Source organism: Arctopsyche grandis, chromosome 12 (genome assembly GCF_051622035.1).
Source record: "Arctopsyche grandis isolate Sample6627 chromosome 12, ASM5162203v2, whole genome shotgun sequence".
NCBI lineage: Eukaryota > Metazoa > Arthropoda > Insecta > Trichoptera > Hydropsychidae > Arctopsyche > Arctopsyche grandis.
This window is the reverse complement of record NC_135366.1, coordinates 5,043,682-5,061,725: the sequence shown is the minus strand read 5'-3', so window position 1 is coordinate 5,061,725 and position 18,044 is coordinate 5,043,682. Positions and strand designations below refer to the sequence as shown.

At 36.5% G+C, this 18,044-nt stretch overlaps 1 protein-coding gene across 4 annotated transcripts; it reads right to left on the bottom strand.

Annotated features, from left to right (window-relative positions):
* Positions 1–5,559: 5,559 nt before the first annotated feature.
* LOC143919995 (uncharacterized) lies at positions 5,560–15,900 on the bottom strand. 4 transcript variants are annotated; one of them, XM_077442652.1, is made up of 6 exons: positions 15,629–15,896; positions 15,012–15,242; positions 14,659–14,928; positions 14,518–14,581; positions 11,561–11,749; positions 5,560–7,665 (listed from the first exon to the last, which is right to left on the bottom strand). In XM_077442652.1, exons 2-6 carry the CDS (start codon positions 15,117–15,119, stop codon positions 6,977–6,979), a joined length of 1,320 nt encoding a protein of 439 aa, XP_077298778.1. In that variant the 5' UTR covers positions 15,120–15,242; positions 15,629–15,896; the 3' UTR covers positions 5,560–6,976. The 4 variants fall into 4 exon arrangements, with proteins under 4 accessions (XP_077298778.1, XP_077298780.1, XP_077298777.1 ...); XM_077442654.1 differs by lacking the exon at positions 11,561–11,749 and having other exon boundaries at positions 15,629–15,900; XM_077442651.1 differs by lacking the exon at positions 15,629–15,896 and having other exon boundaries at positions 15,012–15,516.
* Between the last annotated feature and the right edge of the window lie 2,144 nt (positions 15,901–18,044).

Below are 18,044 nucleotides of genomic sequence, written 5' to 3'. Positions count from 1 at the left end.
TACGTAATCGGGACAAATGATCTTCTAATGTACGGGAGTAGATAACTATATCGTCGAGGTATACAGAGCAATATAGTCCTTGAACACCAGTAAGGACATTGTTCATGAGCCTCTGAAAAGTGGCGGGGGCATTTTTCAGTCCAAAAGGCATTCTGACGTATTCGTAATGTCCAGTGGGTGTAGAAAAAGATTTTTTTGCGATATCTTTATCATTCATGGGGATTTGGTGAAATCCATTAGCGAATCCATTGTGAACATAATTTCGTAATAATAAAAAGCATTTAAAAATCAAAAAAAAAAATTTAGCGAGATCGAGGGTTGAAAAGTAATGACTATTACCTAGTTGATCTAGTATTTCATCAACATTCGGAAGGGGGTAAGCATCACCTACGGTGATGTCATTATGGTTGCGATAATCTATCACTATTCTCCATTTAGGTTTCCCAGAAGAGTCAGGTTTTTTTGGTACTACCCAAATGGGCGAAGACCAAGGTGAATATGAAGGTCGAATTATTCCTTGTTCGAGCATACTGTTTATTTGTTTATTAACTTCTTCTTTATGTACATGGGGATACCGGTAAGTTTTATTGTGGATTGGAGGAATGTTATTAGTAGAGGTCGGAATCTGAAGGGGCCGGAAACGTGCCGCCTACTATTCCATTGTTGTAAATCCTTTGTAAAAAAGGTTCGGCAAACCTTTAACAATGCATTTACAATCTTTTAACAATAAACAGCCCCTTCAGATTCCGGGCTCTAGTTATAAGCCGTGACGATTTCGTGGTGGACCGAACTGGTTTTTGTTAAAATGTCACCTTCCAGATGAAATAAAAAATTGTATTGTTCGCAAATTTCAAAGAGGCTTTGTCGTTCTTGGTGGTTTAGATGTTCCGTTCCGAAGTTTGGTGTTTGTCTATACTTTCGTTATTATTGTTTAACATGGAACAAATAACTTGATTATTTTTGTCTACTTTGGATATGCAGTTTGATACATACACTCCGTTTATTCCTGTTTCGATCTCTACTAATCCTTCGTTAATCTCAGGGTTTACTACATCTAACCGCAATATAGTTTCGCTGCGCGGTTTTAAAGTGAATACGTGATTATTTACTTTAACATCATTAATTTCGCGATCTATAACCTTATTATTAGTAGTCTCTTTTACTTTGGTTTTAGTTTCAATTCAAAGGTGTCGAAATCTAAAATTGTTTTATTTTTTCCCAAAAAATCTAATCCTAAAATTCCGTCGTAGTCTAAATCTATTTCTCTAGCATCGACGATATGAAAGGTATGAATTATATTATTATCGTTAAATTTTAACTTCAAGTCGATTGTTCCTAATGTTGTAATGGGATCTCCTGATTTTGAAAATCCTTTTAATAAATGTTTTTCTGCTTCAAGATTAAAATTATTGTTTTTTAATATTGATAAATCTGAACCAGAGTCAATTAGAATGTCGTAAATTTGGTTTTTTAATTTAATTTTAATTGAGAGACGTTTGGAATCTTCAGAGTTTAATAGCCTTTTTTGTTGTTGTCCACGATTTCGGCTTCTACATTCGTGGACATTTGGGAGTTTAAATGACTTTGATTTTTTTCGTTTTGTAAGCAATTCATTGAAAATTTCTTCTTTCTACATTCTTCGTCAGTATGGCCATTTATTTGGCAATACGAACAATGTTTTATATTATGCGGCGGATATCGGTTAAAGTAGGGTCGTTGACCGGAATGGGGCTGTCGATTCAGCTCGAGTTGTTTATTATAATGGGGTTGTTGGTTGAATCGAGGTTGTTGGTTGAATCGAGGTTGTTGGTTGAATCGAGTTTGTTGGTTGAATTGAGGTTGTTGGTTGAATCGAGTTTGTTGGTTGAATTGAGGTTGTTGGTTGAATCGAGTTTGTTGGTTGAATCGAGGTTGTTGGTTAAAATGGGGTTGATTGAAACGGGGTTGTTGATTAGGGCTTTCGATATATCACAGTCCATTATTATTGTTTTCGTAATTTTTTTCGAAGTTCATTTCAATTACGGAATATTCCAAGGCTTGCGTCGTGGTTATGACGTCTTTTGACCGAAGGACTGTTCTAATTCCTGGGTCGCGTAATCCTTTTACATAAGCATTTAATGAAATCTCTTCAAAATGTTCTAATCTAGTGAAAGTTAACGGATTATCCGAATCGTTGCGGATACGACTGACTATTTCTCGATGTTTATCTTTAAATCTTTTAATATAATCTAATGTTGATTCTTCGGGGAATTGGGCATACGTTTGAATTTCTGATAAAAAGTCTATGAATGTTTGTGGTTCGAAACTGGCTTTAATGATTAATTCGCGGAGTCTTTTCCAATTTTTTATGGGTTCTCCCTCTAGTTCATTTGAGATTTCGGACAATTGCGTATAAATATATGTTAATAATAAGGGTTTTTGATTGGATGAAGCCAATGAAAATGCTTCATCACAGCATTTGACGAAGAAATTTGGATTTTTTTTCTCAAAAGGTTTATTAATAAGTTTAAAGAGAGTGTTTCTGGGTATCACTGACATATTGAATTATGTACTCACGGTTTTTAAATAAGTTGTAGCTTAGTGCTGGAACTGCTAGGCTGATGCTCGATGCGGCTAGGCCAGGGGTCGGCAACCTGCGGCTCTTTGGATGTGAAGCTGCGGCTCTTTAGTTCCATACGCAAATATTATTTATTTTATCAAAAAAAAATTTAAAATCGTTCTGAATCGATTAACGAGGATTAGGCACCGATTCGATCACACCGAGTCACTTGTAGTCGCTTTTCACCGCACCCCTCCCCCGTGACACGCGTCGTCACTGACGTCAGTCCGTCGGAAGCTCTCGAATTCCACAAATAACAATAGTCATAATTTATTTGTTTGCAGTGAAGCGTTCACCCCAGCTCGCAGTTTCGTCATCCGCTCGCCGCTTCCACGAATCGTGTTGCAGATTTTGTCCTCAGCTGCAATGATATTCGAAGCATATATTGACATTTTTTTCTTTTTATGTGACCTGTGCTATTTAGAATCTAATATGATTTTCTCAGTCGTACTTTGGATTTTCAAGTGCTTAGATCTCGTTACGCGGTGTGTGTGTTGTGCTAAGACGCTGTTGTTTCTGTTAATTGTACGAAGATTATCTATTTTTATGTAATTACATTTTATTACAATATTTATATGTCCAGTTCTTCGATACAGCGAAGAATAAATTATCAATAATAAACATGGTTGTAAATATGTATGTCCAAATACTTCAGAGCCCGATATAGAAATAATAGACAATGAAATAGAGAAAGTTGAACTAGAAATTGAACAGTCCTTGCAAGAGAAACTTAATCAAGCAAGTAAATAATTGCAAAACTTGTCATCTGCTGTTTTGGATACCTAAATAATAATTTTAAAATTTTTTTATTACAGCTTCACCGCAAGCATGGCATCTACAAAAAAAAAAGATAAGAACTGAAGAGCATCGAGAATTCCATCGGGATTGGATGGAGTCGTTCACTTTCATATGCAACTCAGATGGCCTTCCGACTTGTCTCATTTGCCAAGAAAAACTCGCACACAATAAGAAATCAAATTTAGAGAGACACTTCACTAAAAAACATACTCAGTTTGCTAGTAAATATCCAGCCGGCGAAGAACGAAAAAAAGCTGCCGACGAGCTCCAAAAACAAAAACAGCAATCAAGTTCTACATTAATTAACTGGACGCAATCTACATGTAATGTTAATCTGGCAAGCTTCGCGGTATCACTAGAAATTGCAAAAAAAGGTAAGCCATTCACAGATGGTGAGTATGTCAAAGATTGCTTCATACGTGCAGCTGAAGAACTGTTTTGTGATTTCAAAAACAAACCAGAAATCTTGAAAAAAATCAAAGATTTGCCACTATCCGCTAAAACAGTACAAGATAGAATAGCTAAAATGTCTTCAAATGTAACATATTTGCAGGTGGAAGATATTCAACTTTCTTCTGCCTTATCACTTGCTATAGATGAGTCTTGCGACATAAAAGACACGGCACAAGTTGCCCTTTTTGTCAGGTATATGTCATCCCAAGGTCCAAAAGAAGAACTTCTAGGATTGTTACCGCTCTCGGGACAAACTAGAGGGGAAGATATAGCGAATGCCGTGCAAAAATGCCTTGAAGACAATAAGATCGATTTAAATAAAATCGTTTCAATAGCAACTGATGGAGCCAGAAGTATGACAGGAAAAAATAAAGGGGCAACAACGATTCTTCAGAGCAAAATAAACCACGAAATTCTTACGTTTCACTGCATAATACACCAAGAAGCGCTTTGTGCCCAAACATTTCCGGCCGAAATAGTTGAGGTCATGAATTTGGTAATCAAGCTTTTGGCATCTTGTCAAAAGCACTCTACCATCGTCAATTTAAAGAATTCTTAAATGAAATGGAGACTTAGTATTCCGACCTCCTTCTTCACAATAAAGTGCGATGGCTTTCCAAAGGTAAGGTGTTGAAACTTTTTGCTTTGTGCTTGAATGAAATAAACACATTCCTAAATGAAAAAGGCATTAATCACCCTGAAATAGAGAACGACAAATGGTTGCAAAAATTTTACTTTATGGTGGATATCACAGCGAAATTAAATGAGCTGAATCTAAAACTGCAAGGAAAGGGAAATCCGGCCTATGTTTTGGTAGAAGGATTGGTTTGTTTTGAAGAAAAATTAATTATTTTTGCAGAAGATATTCAGAGCGGTAAATTACTTCATTTTCAATTTCTAAAGCAATATCGCGATAAAACCAGTGCAACTGTTGACACGAATTACTTCAGCATAGTTATAAAAACAATTAAAGATGAATTTGCCGACAGATTTGAGCAATTCAAAACCAACAAAACCACTCTAGCATTCATAGTAAATCCTCTCAACACAAATAGTAACGAAATCCACATTGAGCTATTTGGAATTGATACCGGATCTCTAGAAATACAAAAATTGATCGATTTAAAAAGTAAAGCTTTGTGGGGTGGAAAATTTACAGAGTTGAAAAGCAAGTTGGAAGAGTTGGAGGTCCAGAAATATATATACGTAACGCAACAAAAGTGGACAGCTTTAAAAGAAATGCCGCGAGTTGAGGCACTTATATTCGACGCATGGAATAGTCTTCCAGATTGCTACAGTGAGGTGAAGAAGTTGGCATTTGAAGTACTGACTATCTTCGGATCGACATATTCGTGCGAGCAAGCGTTCTCTAGCATGAATATAATTAAAAGTAAAATAAGAAGCCAACTAACAAATGAAAATTTAGAGTCGTGTTTGAAACTTAAAACAACAAGTTATGAGCCAAATTTATCCAAACTTTCTAAAAACATGCAAAGCCAACGCTCCCATTGAATTTGTTTGCTCAATTGTTTGTTATTGAAGTACAAGTTATGTAGTGTTGTAAGTAAATTTTTAATTGTTTCAATTTTTTACTTAAATAATAAGTAATTATTTAATAATGCCATATATGTATATATATTATCTAATTTGTTGTGAAAACACTACTTATGTATGTATGTATGAATAAATAGATATTTTTTCTTATGAATAAATAGATTAGTTTTTTTTATCAAAAAAACTTTATTTATTGTTTATTGTTGGCAAGAAAAAATTTTGTGGCTCTTTAAAAACTTTGAAATTTTGTAAATTGTAATTTTTGGCTCTTCCGACTCAAAAGGTTGCCGACCCCTGGGCTAGGCTGAAGTTCGATTTTTGATGCAACTGCTTTCTTCTGTCTCGTCGTGGGCGTTGGTTCAAATCTTCATTGAAGGGTAACCACCGCCTGATGATCATGGAAGTAGCTGCTCGAAGTTGCACGTTCTGCTGATCCTTCGGCTTGGCTTTCCTTGTTGTCCACCAGACGTTAAATGGAAGTAGCTGCTCGAAGTTGCACGTTCTGCTGATCCTTCGGCTTGGCTTTCCTTGTTGTCCACCAGACGTTAAGCAGATCCCACCGCTATGGCACCAGTGTTACATTCGTGGGTGATGTGTATTTTGTTGTTATTAATATTTCCGCTGCTACCAAGCGTTTTTGCGGAACGCTACCCCGTAAATAAAACTCACTTTATTTTATAAGATGATTATCTTCTTTAATAGTAGTAAGTATACACGAGATTAATGTACAAGTTTGTATTACACGTTACTAGTTAGGCTGTCTAATCGCAAGTCACTAGTTAGACGGTTCAATCGCAAGTGATTAGTTAGAGTGTTTGATCGCAAGTCATCTTCCATATGTTTAACATCAGTATATATTCAATAGGGGTAACAATTTGAACCAATCATAGCTCGTGAGAAAATAATATTTTAGGGGGGAACTCGAGTCGTGTGAAAAATGCTGGTAAAACAATAAAATTAATTAAAGACAATATTTTAGTGTTTGCATATGTATCCCTTGAGGGTAGATTACACACAATTCGTTGTGTGGATTAAGAAGGGTTTTGATTTTTGTGAGAAACACAATTTGTCACGCAGATAGCGTGGGAATAAGCAATAAAGTTAATTAAAAACGATATTTTTAGTGTTAACATATGTGTCTTGAATGTATCGAGAAATGGTTGATTAGATATACACAATTTGTCTCGCAGGGTCGTGAGAAAAGAATACAGCTAACATAAAACAAATAAAGACTTATGTAGACGTAACAATACATATGGAAAATAGATTTCTATTTAGAACTTATTATATTAACTCTATTCACTAAGCTGATCATTTTTAGTAATACTGTTATACGATGTCGTTTTTTCCACGTTTTGAGAGAAATAACGTACTTTTCCGCCAATTCCCGCGTGTCAAATTCGGTTTTTTTTATTCACAATCGTTTCATTGGAGGCTTCCGCTTTTTATGTAAAATTACATTTGCTTCATCGGAATCACTTTCGGAATTGTATTTATCAATAAATTCAGTTAGATTGCTATTTGTAAGTAACAAACAAGGGTGAAAAAAATACAAGAAATTTTACAAATTTATTACTCAAAGAACATATCATCAATTATGGAATTATCAGAATGATTTGAACTATTTGAATAAGCAGCCGGTGATGGAGTTGTGGGGCAGTATGAAGGTGAGGAGTCGAATGGAGTGAGGGCGTGATGTGACGGTGTTGGAATTGGAGTACATGTAGAAGCATATTCATGTGAAGGAGCTGGAGCAAACGTGTGTGTTTGAGGATGATATCCGCAATGAGGCGAAGGCGCACTTGGATTACGTACTGGTTTATACATATTATATTTTTTTAAAAGACGTAATATATCTCTCATCGCATCCAATTTAACGTCTACGTGAATATTTTTAATGAACGGCAATAAAGATAACAAAAAACCGCGATCGGCATCATCCTCACTTTGTGCTTTCTTTATTTTAATGTTTTCAGAAATGTTTTGCAACACCTCTTGTTCCGTCTTTTCAATATTTGACATCAATCTTGATTTTTTTTTGATGTTTTTGCCTGGAACAGGAGCAGGAGATGGTGACCCTTGCTCTTGATTTAGACTATCTGGTTTAGTCTCCGCCAATACCGACAAGAAAGACAGCTGATTTAAGTATAAGTATTGTTTTCTGCCAGATGCTGCAGCCCCGCTCTTAACATATTTTTGTTTTATTCTTTCTCTTTTGTAACTATCGCGAAGACTCTTCCATTTGCGTTGTATTTGGGTAGCTAAAACAAACAAAAAGAACAGTATCATTAGCATTACATACGGCATTAACTTGGTATTCCTATTTTTAACAAGTATCTTGCAACTGGGTGCTCATTTGTTGATTTTGAATTTGATTATTGCAGTGGATCATCTACTCCAAGAATGATTGTAAAAGAAACGTTACAAATAATTTGGAACTACCTGAAAAATATCTGCACACCGGAGACAACTGAGGACACATGGATAAATATACCCAGCGGGTTTCAAGAGATTGCCAACTTTCCCAATTGCTTGGGTGCAATTGACGGGAAGCATATTAAGATAATTAAGCCATTAGAAAGTGGATCCTTATATTATAACTATAAGCCCTGTCGCACACACAGCCACCTCGCCACTGCCACAAGCTGCGGAATGCATTTCTCATAGAGTTTGTATGGGATGGCATCGATCGATATTGATGCATTTATATCGGAAATCGAAGAGCGTCCATCAATTTGGGATTTGCGCTCAAACGTATATAGCGACAGATTGGCGAAAACCAAGTCCTGGGAGGAAATATGTTTAAAATTTGTGCCACACTTCCAGGAAAAAAATTTGAACGAAAAAAAACAAAGCAGGTAATTTATTTGAAATGTATTTACATCTATTTACAAAATTATATTCCATTTTCTTGCCAACGTATAGCTCCTTTTTCGCTTAAGAAGTAATCCTTTAATTTATCTCTGGTAATGATAGATCGCCGAGATGGCATGTCAGTGCCGTCAGTATCATGAAGTCCCATTAAATTCAATGTGTGGTGAAAATTATAACCATCTCTTAGACGAACAAAATTGTGTAAGATGCAAGATGCCCTTACAATGTCTATAGCGAAATCTATAGACACATTTAAGGGGCGGTGCAATATTCTCCACTTATTTGTTAATATCCCAAAGGAGCACTCGATACATCGCCTAGCAATTAAATATTCTTTTTTCAAAATTCGAATGTTTCCCAGAATATGGCCTCAACATATGTTCCTAAAGACCAAATGCCTCATCACCGACAAACGAATAATTTACAGGATTAGAAGTTCTCGAAATTGGCTTTGGTGATGGTATGTTAAGTGTTTGGTCTTGCATTTTTTTAATCGTTTGCCCGCGGCCGTCTTCTATGGAAGCTTTGGGCGACAAGTGTGTAGCGCGGCTGTCTTCCATACAATTTCTGAACTTTGCACGAGATTTTGAGCCTTATATGCGCCTATTTCAACTGTTTTAAGGTTCAAAATTGGTTGAATATAAGGATCCACTTTCTAATGGCTTAATTATCTTAATATGCTTCCCATCAATTTTCTCCCAAGCAATTGGGAAAGTTGGCAATCTCTTGAAACCCGCTGGCTATATTTATCCATGTGCCCTCAGTTGTCTCCGGTATGCAGATGTTTTACAGGTAGTTCCAAATTATTTGTCACGTTTCTTTTACAATCATTCTTGCAGTAGATGATCCACTACAATAACAAAATTCAAAATCAACAAATGAGCATCCAGTTGCAAGATACCTGAAAAAAATAGGAATACCAAGTTAATGCCGTATGCAATGCTAATGATACTGTTCTTTTTGTTTGTTTTAGCTAACAAAATACAACGCAAATGGAAGAGTCTTCGCGATAGTTACAACAGAGAAATAACAAAACAAAAATATGTTAAGAGCGGAGCTGCAGCATCTGGCAGAAAACAATACTTATACTTAAATCAGCTGTCTTTCTTGTCGGTATTGGCGGAGACTAAACCAGATAGTATAAATCAAGAGCAAGAGTCACCATCTCCTGCTCCTGTTCCAGACAAATACAACAGAAAAAAATCAAGATTGATGTCAAGTATTGAAAAGACGGAACAAGTGGTGTTCAAGAAAATCAAGAAGACACAAAGTGAGGATGATGCCGATCGCGGTTTTTTGTTATCTTTATTGCCGTTCATTAAAAATATTCACGTAGACGTTAAATTGGATGCGATGAGAGATATATTACGTCTTTTAAAAAAATATAATATGTATAAACCAGTACGTAATCCAAGTGCGCCTTCGCCTTATTGCGGATATCATCCTCAAACACACACGTTTGCTCCGACTCCTTCACATGAATACGCTTCTACATCTACTCCAATTCCAACACCGTCACATCACGCCCTCACTCCATTCGACTCCTCAACTTCATACTGTCCCACAACTCCATCACCGGCTGCTTATTCAAATAGTTCAAATCATTCTGATAATTCCATAATTGATAATATGTTCTTTGAGTAATAAATTTGTAAATAAAGTTGTAAAATTACTTGTATTTTTTTCACCCTTGTTTGTTACTTACAAATAGCAATCTAACTGAATTTATTGATAAATACAATTCCGAAAGTGATTCCGATGAAGCAAATGTAATTTTACATAAATAGCGGAAGCCTCAAATGAAACGATTGTGAATTAAAAAAACCGAATTTGACACACGGGAACTGGCGGGAAAGTACGTTATTTCTCTCAAAACGTCGAATAAAAAACGACATCGTATAACAGTATTACTAAAAATGATGAGCTTAGTGAACTGAGTTAATATAACGAGTTCTAAATAGAAATCTATTTTCTATATGTATGTTAAAATAGGGTCTACATGACGAGACAGAATGTTAAATTACAGAAAACACAAATATCGGAAGGCAATGATCAAAAATCGAAAGATCTCAAGTCGAAAGATCAAAAAAAAATGGTGCATGGTAAACGGTACATACTCACTTAATTTGCGCGAGCAGGATACAACAGGAACATGCTTTTCCTCCCGTATTCTGCGCGCGCACATTAATACGGGAGGAAAAGCCTGTTCCTCTTGTTCCTGTTGTATCCTGCTCACGCAAATTAAGTGAGTATGTACCGTTTACCATGCACCATTTTTTTTTGATCTTTCGACTTAAAATCTTTCGATTTTCGATCTTTGCCTTCCGATATTTGCCTTTTTCTGTAATTTAACATTCCGTCTCGTCACGGAGACCGGTTAAAATAATCCGTTTCAAAGTGCAAACTAGCCAAATTAAAGTTGTTGTTAAAACAACCTATTTCAAAGTTCAAATGATCTTTCTCAAAGTTTGGTTATTACTATCAAATCCAAAGTGCAATTATATATTCTCCATTATCTTCACATGACAGTATATATGAATCTATACTGACCTTGAGGTAATAGCAAGTCTTTCTGCGGGAGGAATGCTTTTTCTCATTCGTGTATCTTCATGTTTCAAGGGGTCTTCCATCAAAAAAAGTAATTCGTTGAAAGATTTCAAGCTCATTCTGAAATACTTGAAAAACTTTTCTTCGTGCACTTTTAACTCTTCAAACAGTATATTAAACTGTCCATGGTGCTGGCGAGATGTTAATATTGGATGTATCCAATAACGGCGATGTCGTAGTCGTCGTCTGCGACGTCTTCGTATTTTCAACAGCGCGAAGAGTGCTTCCGAGTCGGAGTCCATATTTCAACTACACGAAAACACTACACTCTGGAGCGAAAAGTGAACGCCACCGGTGGCGAACACAAGTGACTGTGTTTGCGACAGGCCTAAAAGGGTTAATATACAAAAAAGATCCGACTATTGATTACAATACTCACTTTTGGCACAGCAGTACTAGATTTTAAATTAAAGTTTGCAAAAGTCAAAAATCTGTAAAAATTGTACATTTTTATTAAACAATCATATCTCTTATGAGAGTAAGCCAACAAAAATTGTTGTCATATTCGAATTCAATGAGCAGACTTTTTCCACTCTTTTTTTGTTGCTCAGTGTTATTTCTCAGCGGAAACTTAGCGGAAGTTAGTTGGCAAAATATTGACATGTAATTTCTAAGAAAAAAGGTAGGCAGGCTTATTGCTAATTTTACATTCTGTAATAAACAATAACTACACACCGAACTTTTTTCTTTCTTCATCATTCATATCCGCAAATTTGGGATCCAGCGCTTTGCACACGCCTTTCCACGTTTTTCTAGTCTGCACTCTATTCTGGTATGATTCAAGAGACTTGTCCCACAGGACGGGGCGATCTTCCACCAACGGAATTAACATTTCTATGTCGACAATTTCTTCCGCCATTGCTTCTGTAATAGACACGACAAAAATAAGGTTTCAATTGCAAAGGATGATTGCTAGCCCAGCGTGTGTGCACTTCACTATAATTCCATACCTCACCACAACCAACCTGGTAGTTAGAGTGAGCGTGGCCGGCGACCACCCGGGCACCAGCAATCGGCTCGGCGCCGGGTGGACTCATCTGGCATGTCTGAAACTTTGCAAACCCAACACCTAGTACCCAGCACTAGCTTGGTACAGGGCGAATCCATCCAGCATGTGTGTAGCTGTGCTAACTAATGTGGCCGCAGCCTCGGGTAAAGAACATTACGAGATAATTTCGCACGTCGCTTAACCGTTTGCCCGCGGCCGTCTTCTATGGGAGCTTTGGGCGACAAGTCTGTTGTCTTCCATAGAATTTCTAAACTTTGCACGGGATTCTGAGGCTTATATACGCCTATTTCAACTGTTTTAAGGTTCAAAATTGGTTGAATATATTACTGAGAGTTGAATGCCATCTATTCAATTTGCTTAAAATTCATATATACCAGTCAAAATGTAGTTTTTTGTGGAAGCATACTGAAACCTCGTTTATGTGACGTCACGTCCGTTGAATAATGGCGACGATACGTCTCAATTGTATGAAGAATGATTATTTGACAATTAAGCCAAAACTACGAGATATATTATGTATTTTATTGTTTAAAATAATACTTTGTGTTAATTAACATATCTGGTTACTTGAGTAAATATTAAAATCTGTATGCCAAATTCGCGAAAAAGGTGCCGCGTACAGGGCTTGTTCGCTATATTTATTGCCGCGGGCAAAGGGTTAAGGTAGAGAGGTATAGTGTTTATGATAACGTTTAATTTACAGTAACGAACGCATTTTCAGTACATCTTTGTAAACATAAATCACTGGCGGATCAACGGTGGTGGCATAAAGCCAATGCCCACCACCCTAGAGGACTACACAATATTATACATATGATCAATAACTCGAATTCGCATTCGGCGTTTAAAAACGCAATTCAAACGAGCCTTTTTGGTCCAAAAAGTAACATTATTGAATCGGGGGTACGAGCAGACCACTCATGTTATCATGTGCATAATCAATGCATTTGATTCATGATCTTTCGCCTATACTGGGAACTGCTTTTCCTGTATAAAGTCGATTAGCTGTCACACACAACTTCACATATTACATACAACAAATCAAGTCTGGAAGTGATTCAAAATTACACCACAAACTTAAACGAACAAATTGGACATCTAGTGAAACTACTAAAAATCTCGTAAAAAGGTATTGAGCGGAATTTTCGTATGGGCACGTGGATGATTCTCGGTGGAAGGAATTTTCGTGTACCAGGTACTTGATCACAATGTGCCGTTTACCGAGATTTTATGTGTTAGGTTTTTTTTTATTATATAGCAAATGATTTAAAATAAACATATTTGTACAAATTGTTTCCATTAAGGGATTATAGATGTCTCGCAAACTTGCAACTAAAGGTGGAATTTGTGAACGACCGAGACAAGAAACAAGACAGGACACTTTCCTTTCTTCGACTCAGATTTGTCTTGAGACATGCTAGGTTATTCTTCAATCCATCGCTTCTCACTTGCTATTCAACTCGGTTGTGAGAAGCAAGCTAGAGTATAATGCGATTGTGTGGAATCTGCATGAAGCAAATTACTCTCTCTAATGATTAACCGTTTGTTTGCCCGCGGCCGTCTTCTATGGAAGCTTTGGGCGACAAGACTGTAGCGCGGCTGTCTTCCATAGAATTTCTGAACTTTGCACGGGATTTTGAGCCTTATATGCGCCTATTTCAACTGTTTTAAGGTTCAAAATTGGTTAAATATATTACTGAGAGTTGAATGCCATCTATTCAATTTGCTTAAAATGAATATATGCCAGTCAAAAATTAGTTTTTTGTGGAACCATACTGAAACCTCGTGGATGCGGTGCATCCACTCTAAAATCGCCAGACAAATTCAGCGACAGATTAACGGACGGCCGCTTTAAATGTAATTCTCGTCTTCTCGAATGATAGATTGCACATCAGATGACGGGTAACCTTTTGATGTGCACAGATCCAAAACTACGAGATATATTATGTATTTTATTGTTTAAAATAATATTGTGTTAATTAACATATCTGGTTACTTGAGTAAATATTAAAATCTGTATTTAAGAGGGCTGGACAGCAGCGCCTTGTCCATACAAACGTACTATACTTCTCCCTTCCTCAATTATGGCACTAGAGAATATTAAAATCTGTATTTAAGGTCGAAAACTCGATTGTCAAATTCGCGAAAAACGTGCCGCGTACAGGGCTTGTTCGCTATATTTATTGCCGCGGGCAAAGGGTTAAGAAAGTAAAAAAAACATTTCTTCGGTTCCTATATAGGAAAGAGTATGGGTATTACCCATATCTCTACCGTACTCCTTTCCTTATGGGCATGCTTAGGTATAATTCCCTTGAACTTCGGAGAAACTTGTCATTAATTAATTTTGCTATCCAACTTCTACATGGTAATACGTCATGCCCGTCGTTGTTGTATTTAAAATAATTAAAAAACTTTTGATTTGTATACAATTGAAAGGAGAGCATTTGAATCAAGTGTCGACGTCGCTTGTCTCGGTCTCCTTGTAATTGTATACAAAGCAAACATAAAGCGACCCGTCTCCATCTCTTGTTTCGGTCTCGCATTCTTAAATGCCACCTCAAGAGTAAATGATTCTAAACAAATGTCACATTTGAATGATAAATATATTGGGAAATAATCTTACGGGGTTCATTATCATCAATTCTTTCAGCTTTAGCATCACACGAAGCAACATTTCCTATAAGTATCTGTAAAATAAAAAGATAAATATCATATAATTTTTAAAGTTTTATGTATAAATATATCGGGACAGGAGTAATTTTACCTTCGGACTCATATGTTCATTCAAATCAATGTTTTCTGCAGAATCGCTCACTTCTGCAGTACTCGCTATCAGATTGTTTATACTGTCGTCACCGTCCCATATTAAATCTTCTAGTAAAACTTCTTCCGACTTGTAATCCAAACACTCAGTGAACCTCTGTTTCGACGTTTCATTACTCTTAAAGCAGACATCTCGAAAATTGCTTAGCAATTTCAAATTACTGTCACACGAAAGGCATATTGTATCGGGAAAACCCTGACATTTCTCAATCTGCAAACGACAAAGGTCATGAGACTGGACTATAAGGAGATAGCGAATGATCACAAGCAACTGTACGCTTAATTGTGACTGACCTGCAGTTGACAGCAAGTCCTAATGCGTTGCAATATCGGATGAGGATTGTTGTGGATGGAGACGAAATGCTCCGCTGGAGCAGTGAAAAGACAAAGCCTACATTCCATCGCGAAAACAGTGCTCGTTGCACACTTCTTCGGTCGAAGGTAAGGACGAACGTCAAACTGAAGAGCTGATTATACACACTGTATGGCGCGTTTGTTTACGACTATTGCCTCTGTGTTGCCATACTTATGCTCATCTTGAGCACTTCACAAATGCGGTTCGGTTATTACTGGTCACAAAGTCACTAAAATCTCTATAACGGGACATCTGGCAGCCGAAAAGTCCATCATACTATGGGGGATGAACGAATGAGACGACTGGCATGTTAATGCACGTGTTTATTATATGACAGCTAAAGACAGAGTGAGTAGCGGCTCTCCGAACCCAGCCGAGTTGGTCCCCACTCGCAGGAAGGCAACCAAACTCGACCATGTCGTATAAGCGAGCCGCCACAATACTAACGATAACTATCATAGTCACGAGAACTTGAGTGCTAAATATTGTGAATTCGCGATTTTCATGGCAAAAATTGTCTTTGTGACCACCCCAATGTGACGAATAGTCCAATTACCATAGGATTAGACTGGCACCGTGCCTGCGCCGGGTACTAGGTGCTGCGTTGTATGGGGTGGGTATGCAAAGATTCAGACGTGCCAGATGAATCCACCTGGGTTTCGATACCCGACGCCGGGTAGTTGTACCGGGTTGATTGTGCTGGGGTATGGAATTGTATACACCTTATAGTCTATGTGTAGCTAATCACGTGCCGGATGGGTTTGCCCGGCATCGGGCCGTCACCGGTTACAACTATGTACTTCACACGTGGCCGGTTTCTATCTGATTTTGTCCGGTCGAGTTCCGATTGCCGCCAGTGGGGTCTTTGCTCAGTGGCGTAGCTACCTCATAGCAGTCTTGACAAGGGGATCAAATTTGCCCGTTTTTCAGCCCCCTCCCATAAAAAAATATAAATAGAAATACATATATAGACTAAGAGCCGGGCCGCACCGTGCAACTTTGTCGGCCGACTTGTTGCGCGACACGAAAAAATGTATAAAAATGTGTGCGACAAAGAAGTTGACGAGTGTGGCATGTCCCATCTACCTGCATACATTGGTCTGGTCGCCCTCAACCAAGTTGTTCGCGAGTTGAGCGGTGCGGTCCGGCCCTAAAAGACAAGGATAAAATCCTCCCACAGAGACTAAATAATAAATAAAGCTAATAATAATGTTGGTTCGGTGATTACTAGTCAAATGTGAACCGGTCACAGGACAACCGGTCGCTCTAGATCGGTCACTCGTGATCACCCGTCACACTAAAACTGGTCACACCCTAAAGTCGGTCAACCGTTCGATCTCGACGCTCCATCCTTCAAAGGTTAAACGTGTTACTTTTCACCATCGTATTGGCGGAGGCGATTTAAATTTCTATCGTTGACCAAACCGCGCAAAATGGCAAAGTTTCAAAACAATCAGAAGAATGTAGGATATAGTGTCAGACCGATAAGCGAAGTGAACTATAGAAGAGCCTTGTAAAAATGACCTCACTTGACTTCTGTATGGTCTTCTAGTTTCACTATCCGCACAATTTTCCAGGGATAAATGGACTACTATTCATATGTGAACCAGTCACAGGACAACCGATCACTCTAGATCGGTCACACGTGATCACCCGTCACCCTAAAACTGGTCACGAAAAAATAGGTCACACCCAAAAATTCGACCAATTTTTAATTTTTGGGTGTGACCAGTTTTAGTGTGATGGGTGATCTCGTATGACCGATCTAGAGCGACCGGTTGTCCTGTGACCGGTTCATATTTGACTAGTACTCACCGAACCTTTTCCAGGATATACTGATTTTTCTCAAAATAAACAAAGTTTTGATGGAATACAATTTGGTTGTTTAAGGTAGAGAGGTAAAGTGTTCAAAAGAAATGTCCAAATACATACATTTATTAATTAAATATATTTTATATCCAATATTTTAAATGTAACAATAGAATTTCAAATACATAACATGTTAAATTTTAAGTGCAAGCACTTTTACCTGCACTGTGGAAATATTACATACATGAAATGTGTACTTCAATATAGGAATAAGGAAATCTTATTATTTATATAATAATAACGAAAAAAAATATATCGACTGATGAGGCTTTCAATTGTATCAAACACACATTTTATATGTAATATCATAGCTCTAAAAATAAATAAAATTTCATATATAAAAAAAACAATCTACATATAAATATATAGATGTATATGTATGTACGTATAATTGATAATTATAGAAATATAAAATGATATTTTCATTTGAAAAATTTGTTAAATATCTACAAATAAATTTAAAAACACTTAAAATCAAACATCAGTCATTCTTTAAGTACTGATTGTATGAGAGGAATAATATTGAATTAAATAATGATGTGTTTGACTAAAAAACCGTCATCTCGACACAGAAAAGTAAACAATATAAACAATAATAACAGGCAATAATTTTTCACATTAATTTGTTAAACCATCGTTGATATATGCATTTTTTTTTTTAATATAAATATTTGACGTTTATGTATATATATATATATATATATATATATATATATATATATATATATATATATATATATATATATATATATATATATATATATATATATATATATATATATATATGTTCCTTACCCAATTTTACATTTTATAAATATATTTTTAATATATAAACTCCATCATTAAAGTCATTACATATAGGAATGTCTAAGTCTCTATACAACAATATATAGATTTTATAATATAGAAATATTTGGATTCAAACAAAGTTGTTCGAACAATGATGAAAATAAACAACTAAGGCAGTTAAACTCGGAGGTATAATATTATCAACATATGTGCCTTAGTTCTAAAACATCTTATTTCGCTTCAATCATCATCATTACACGTAAATATTCACATCCGTCATATATTCACCATATAATTATTTACTTTCAAACACA

What these genes read in the sequence shown, in the direction of transcription:
- LOC143919995 (XM_077442652.1), bottom strand. Translation starts at nt 15,119, where the DNA reads ATGGAATGTAGGCTTTGTCTTTTCACTGCTCCAGCGGAGCATTTCGTC. An exon ending in ATGAACATATGAGTCCGAAG is followed by an intron (nt 14,582 to 14,658) that starts GTAAAATTACTC and finishes TTTATTTTACAG; the next exon opens with ATACTTATAGGAAATGTTGC. An exon ending in AATTGATGATAATGAACCCC is followed by an intron (nt 11,750 to 14,517) that starts GTAAGATTATTT and finishes TGTCTATTACAG; the next exon opens with AAGCAATGGCGGAAGAAATT.